We start from the raw sequence: 6904 nt of genomic DNA, 5'->3' as shown, positions 1-6904 counted from the left end.
GGGTTGTGAGGGTCTCATCATGGAGAAAAACCCAAATAAGCAGAGGATGACAGTGGCATAAACCCAGGAACGGCTTGGCGAAGCTGGGAAACACTCCATGGCTGAAGGAAACGAAACGAAGCCAATGTTAACTGACGTCCACTCTTTTTGGCATCTTACATGCAACGAGAAACTGGTTATTTCTAAATGTTTTATGCAAGTTTCATCCACCTGCAGCTGAAATGAAAAGGAAATGATACATAATTGTTCTCGAATATTCGATTGGTGAGCCAGTCAAAGCCTCCGTTATCAACGAACCTCTTATTCATTACTGCTGGGGGTAGAGTCTCGCTTTAGTGACCTCCATCGCAAAGTGGTGATGAGTAGCCAGCTACTCATAAGTGTCAAACAACGGGCCAATGAATGTTTGAAAGGAAGTGAAACATTGGCTGGTGAATTACTGATGTATCTGTGGTAGGCAAGGTACTTCCAGAAGGTCAAACCCATGAGAACATAGATTGAGTAGTAGATAAAGCCTGCTACTATTTGCCCACTCTTTTCTGCACTGTGACTCTAAAGTCTTTACCACACTGAATGGCGTGTATTTACACATGAATCTTTCCCTTCGACTGTCGCTTGCCTAGTATTATGCTTGACACATAACAAGAAGTTTTCGTTAGGTGTCTTCAATCTTCTGAGGATCTGTAAGTCTTCAGTTAAAAAATTAAACCGGATAAAGATCAGACTTGGCACCTTCTCCACGCCCCGCCCCCCCTTTCCATACTGGTGTGAACTCTTAGTGGGAAATAAGAGGCATCTTAGGCTGTTGTTTCGCTTTTCTTTACGACTAGGCCCATTTCTTCCGGAAGTCTCTAGTCTCACACTCAACGAGGCAGGTAGCTAATTAACAACAGTTCATACTTTTTTCCCCAACCCAGAAATAAAATTGCTTCATATGAAAAACTCAATGGAGGATCTCATTTGTCACTGCCCAGGAAAACAAAACAACAAAACAGAGCAGAAGCTTTCTTTTTAGGGGAGCGATGTTTGAAAACATCTCTACAATGCACACAGAAAAATTCACTCTCATTCCTTCTGATTTTGGATCAAGCTTTACTTTGTAAAGCTTACACATTTTCGGTGCTCTTGGATATAGTTAAGCTCTCTGAGATAATTTATAGGGGGAAAAAACGAACCTGCTGTGACTACGATGCTTTTCTGCATATCGTCTCATTAAATCTTCATAATAGCCGTGTATATATAATTTCCCCATATTCTCAGGTGAGTTATATAGGAAATCCAAGATGTCCAACAACTGGCTTCAAACCACATGGTTCATTTGAATTCAGCTCTCCCTGTCTCCCGCCAGGGTCCTCTCAGTGCTCCCCTCTGTCTCTTCCTGGTGGCCCTTTGTCCTTGGCTGCTGGCATTAAACTAATGACGACCTCTCCCAGGGTGAGGGAAGAAAGTGTTTGTATGAACTCAGTCATACTAAAGACGATGGCTTAATACGTAGCGCTCCCAGGGGCAATTATAGTTTGAAAGTGGGGCAGAGAGACGGAAGACGATACTCACTCCAGAAGAGCAAGTCATCTGGGTAGAAGTCCAGGTATCCAGAGGGAGGAGCTTTACTTGGGGCTAGGGAGGTGCAGAGGGCCGACCTGGTCACTGACACTGCTGGACCCCAGAGAGCGTCAGTTCCTCTCTTACGGTAAATAAAGTAAACGTGGTTTTGTTTGTTAGTAAAACCCTTGATGAAGCAATACAGAGACAATGGAAATCGGAATTTGGAACTGGATGCAAGCAATTGTGAGTAATGCTGACAATGTGAAAATTTTGCCAAGAGCATGTTGGAGTTGCCTGTCCTCTCTTAACCTAGAATGCATGGGATGAACGGCCCTTCCTGAGTCACTGCTGGCGTTGGCTGGAGCCTTCTTTCTTTGTGACTGATATTTGTGAAGAAGAAGCTGTCCTAGGCAGGCAATCTGAAGCTTGGCCATCTTTCAAAGGGTTGTCCTATTGGGTGGCATCTGGGCCTCTATGTCTAGAATGTTCTCTCCATCTATGCTGACCGTGGATGGTTCACTAACTCCAAGTCATCATCTTCTCCATGCATCTCAGATTCTTAGAACTATGCCCATGCTCCTTGGGTTGCTAAAAGTCCCCTGGATAATAAATCTCTTCATCTCTTTCCTGTGTTAATACCGTTGCCCAACTGAATTTAGTTGGGAAGGTCAAACAGAAAAAGACAGTATGCGCCTCACGTGAGTGTGAGCAGGAGGGCAGGGCCTCATGTCTGTTTGTATCACTGCTCAATTCCTAGTGTCTGGAAGACGACTCGACACACTGGACGTCTTGTGGAAGGAAGGAGATGAAAGTCAAACCTCACCACGGAGAACCAGTAAAGCTCTATCTGGGTCTCCTGAATGCACTTCTTGGTTGCATCAGGTCAAGGCCAGGGATGTCCTCAACTCTACAAGTGCCTTGCAGTTTAGCTGCTCACCTGTAAAATGGGATAACGGTGCTAACTGCATGTGTGGGCCTTCTGTGAGTGCCTTGACACCTGGAAAGGACATAGTGCCATGTCGGGCATGGAATTGCTACTCAGACACATGTCATTTCTCTTTCGTTGTCTCTCTTCATGCTGAAGGATTCAACAGTGATTTTAGCTTCATGAGGAGAAATGAGGGAGGGTGTCTACCCTTAGCTGAAAACAACTAAGAAACACCTAGGGGGCTCATCCCTGTGCCCTAGGATGCTGGGCTTCCTTTCCTCATTCCTTTTTCCAGTACCCTCCCCCTAGGCACCCCCCCCAAAAAAACCCCAAACAAATGTATTCTCCAAAGCTAGTTTTTCCAGGCCCTTTAAGAGGCCATGTCTCTCCTGGTGACCATTCTTTTGTCTGCAGGGCCACAGTCTCTGTCACTGCCTGCTGGGAGGCCTCGGATGCTGACGTCTGCTGTTCTTTCCCCTCCCCCATCCCAGGGTACCTAGTCCGGAGCCTGCCTCATTGCATAACCCTCTCCAACCCTGGCCAGTTAACACAGTGTGTGAACTTGACTTGCACATCAGAATCACCCGGAAGCTTGGTAAAAATATGGATTCCTGGGCTCTATCCATAACGTGGGATTCAGTAGGTACAGAAGTCCCAGGAATCTGCATTTATATACCCTGGGTGATTCTGACCCAGGAGGCCCAAGGACCACTGTCCCTTTTCTATCCACTGGGCTGCTTGGCCCAAAGAGACCCTTTGGCTCCATGTCACAGCCTTTGATCGTAACAGGGTGGTGGGGGAAGTGGATGGAAATCTGGGGAACTTTTTCAAAGCTCCACAGAGACCTGCAAATCTGGAATTCTTTTCTGGCCCTCTAGGCCCTGGAGAGGCCAGGACAGGTGGAAAAACCCACAGGTGATTCCACGTTTAGAATACGCCTCTCGCACCCTGCCCCAACCTGCGAACTCCTCACAGGCACACACCGCTTCCTGTCTGTGACTCACTCTGTCCCATCCAACCTAAACTGCTCGTCCCACAGGGGCCGTGGATGCCTGAGTTTAATAAAATCCCAGAGTGGCTCCTTTAGTTACCATGACACGCAGGCACCTAAAGTCCTCCAGCCCAGTGTGACCTTTCACTCTCTGAAGGCAGTGATTTTTGCCCTGTACATAAAAACTGCAACTTAGACAGGTAAAATAACCACCTCCCAGCTGTTCTTTACTTAGCTTCTGCCTTACACCAAGCACTGTGCTAGTTGCTTTATAGAATTGTCCCTAATCCTCAGAGCAACCCTAATTATATGTATATACTATATATAATTATACATTTTATCTTTCATAATATGTAATTATATTTATGTAAATTATAGTATCTATTTATTACATTTAATATTACATGATTATATATACAATGTTCCCAATTTTTCAGACATAGAAACTTAGCCTCCTAAAAGCTCATGGCTGCTCAGCTAAGAAAGGTTAAAGCTAGGTTCAGGGTCAGGTCTGTTGGCGTCAAGTTTACATCTTCCCTCTACTCTGATGGGTACTCTGTGGCATCATTCCCATTGTGACACTGTTCTCCGCTTCTGGCCAGCTATGCACAAAGGTACTGTCAATGTGGGAGCTAGGATTCCAACCAAACAACCTGGGTACCACCCAAATCATTCTGTCTCCTAGTGGAGAAGCTTGTGGCTAATGGTCTCATGATGCCTAGAAGTACTGGCTCCATCTTTCATTTTTATCTTGTCATTGGGGAGATGCTGGCCTTTTCTGTCATCATGACGATGAATATGGTAATCAAATTATTAATATGATCTCTTCCCATAATATTTACATTTGGAATATTATTTCAAATTTCCTTAGACTATTTTGTGAGGTTAACGCAGAAGGGTATTGTCATTTTACAGATGGGGCAGCTGAAGGCCAGAGGCAGTAAGATTCGTGCCAGTTTTCACATTTAACCAATATCAGAGCCTGAACTGGGACTCAGTTTTTCTAAGTTCAGTAATCTTTCTTCTTACAAATTCCAGTTTCAGTTTACTTTATTTTATTATTATTTTTTTCCAGTTCATTTTTTAGAGTACTGTAGAGGCAGTAAGATTCGTGCCAGTTTTCACATTTAATCGATATCAGAGCCTGAACTGGGACTCAGCTTTTTGGGTTGTGGGTGTCAAAAAAATTAGTGGGTTGCAAACAGGATTTTAAAATAATGTTGCAGAAAGATATTAAATATCAGAGTACATTGCAGAGTTATTTTTTTTTCTGAAATTTTGTTCGGGTTATCAATACATAAATATCTACATGTGATCACACTGTACGTAATGTCTTACTGTGGGACGCAGTCACTGATTAGAAGTCGCAGAGGAAAGACAGGCTAAATACCTCCTTATGGCCCTGAGAAGCACACCTGTTGCCGTCATCAAAGAATACTCGTCTGAGAGGCTCACAGCCCTGATGGCAAAGCACCATTCTGGAACAGATTGATCTTCTGCAATTTCCATTTATCTTTCCACTTTGACCTCATAATATTATCCTCCTCCTAAAGAAAACTCAGCTTGCCTTCCCTTCATTGAATGTAATTTGAGGGCATGAATTGAATTGACATTCCGATTTGACCTTTCTGAAAGCGAGGTGTTTACCTTTCCCCTTTCTTGCTTTCCAAATCAGACAATCCTTTTAACAGTTGCTCCTGTGGCAGTGATTCTCACTTATTACTCATATGCTCCATCATCATTTTAAAAAAGGTTCACCGGAACATTGTGTGAACAGTAGGTTAATAGAGAAAAAGAAACAACGCTTAAAGGGCTATCTATCGTGACTTGGCGTCTACAGTGAAGGTGCTGGAAGTCACAGGAGAGGCTGAGCGAATCAGCTGCTCCTTTTAGCAGAGACTTAGAGCAGCTAAGCCTACCATGGAGCTTGCCTTGCTGAGCTGGGATGTTCAGGAGAGCTCTAGCTAGCAACAGTGGATGGAGGGGGCCAGCTATAGGCATTCGCCTCTATTTCACTCCTAAGCTATGGTGGCTCCAGCAGGTCTCAGCCTTCCTGCTCCACCTGCTTGGCAGGTCAGACAGCACCTGCCTCTGTCTCTGTTGTGCCATCTGCACACGTGTGCAGCACGTCACATGCACCTTGGAGGTAAAGAGTTACGTACACTGTTGGGAGTACCAGCCAGCCCGAGTGACCTTGAATGAGCCCCCAAGACCACCAACGCCTCCGCATCGGAAGTGACCCAACTAAATTACTTTGGAAATGAGGTGTTCCTTTCTCTTTTTGCTGGCAGTTGGAATAATGATTATTTTTTCATTAAAATCATGGCTGTTTCGCGAGGGACTCTTTGATATTCTACTGTTAAGCCTCCAGCTTCTCTCAATCTCTAATTTGGGTCTACTTCTAGAAGGCCACATATTTTTACTGCTGCTTTCAAGGCATGTAGGGTGCTGTAGCCTTCTTCAGAATAATCCCCTTGCGAGCTTATTTAACCTGACCTCACTATAAGGCGCTCACAGGTTTTTCTTCATCTCCTACAGAATTTAAGATTTACTTGTGTTTCAGCTCTGATCAGGGCTGGAGTGGCCTCTCACCATGTTCTTTCCATTTGCCTTGAAAACATTTTTTTAGGCAACCTCTTATAAGTTTTTAGTCTCTTGGTATCAGAGTTCAATTTCTCCTCTTCTCTTTTATTCCAATTATTACCACGTTATCGAATAGACTTTTTCCACTTTTATTGTTCTTTAACCACATCCTTAAATCTTTCCAACTGGCTTCAGGCCAAAGTTCTTTTCCATATGAACATGCATAGCTTAAATAATAAACAAGCACGGCATTTACCTATGAATAATAAAATGGCAATTACTACATTTCTAGCAACAATTACATTAAATATAAATGGATTAAATGCTCCAATCAAAAGATTGAGTGGCTGAGTGGATAAGAAAACAGACACTTACACATGATGCAGATCGAAAGGCACATGCAGACTGAAAGTAAAGGAATGGAAAAAGATGTTTCATGAAAATGGAAACAAACAAACAAAAAAGCTGGATAGTAATACTTGTACAAGACAAAATAGATTTTAAAACAGAGGCTAGAACAAGAGACAGAGAAGGACCCAATTATCCCACTTCTGGGTATTTATATGAAGAAACCTAAAACACTACTTTGAAGAGACATGTGAATTTACGTGTTTACTGCAGATTATTTACAATAGCCAAGATATGGAGACCACCTGGGTGTCCATCAATAGATGAATGGATAAAAGAAGAGGTGGTAAGTATATATAATGGAATATTACTCAGCCATACAAAAGAATGAAATCTCGCCATCTGCAACAACATGAATGGACCCAGAAGGAATTATGCTGAGTGGAGTAAGTCAGACAGAGAAAGACAAATATCATAGGTAGAATCTAGAGAACAGGATAAACAAACAA

At 43.3% G+C, this 6904-nt stretch overlaps 1 protein-coding gene across 1 annotated transcript in view; it reads right to left on the bottom strand.

Moving 5' to 3' along the window:
- The window catches only part of SLC19A3 (solute carrier family 19 member 3), a 17716-nt gene that overhangs the window by 7579 nt on the left and 3233 nt on the right, over positions 1 to 6904 (bottom strand). The window contains 1 exon segment of the mRNA XM_015585391.2: positions 2 to 101. Coding sequence (XP_015440877.1) covers positions 2 to 99 — 98 coding nt within the window. The 5' untranslated portion in view covers positions 100 to 101.

The sequence above is a fragment of the Pteropus alecto genome, unplaced genomic scaffold, assembly GCF_000325575.1.
Source record: "Pteropus alecto unplaced genomic scaffold, ASM32557v1 scaffold110, whole genome shotgun sequence".
In the NCBI taxonomy this organism is placed as follows: Eukaryota; Metazoa; Chordata; class Mammalia; order Chiroptera; family Pteropodidae; genus Pteropus; species Pteropus alecto.
This window is presented reverse-complemented; position numbering and strand designations above follow the sequence as displayed.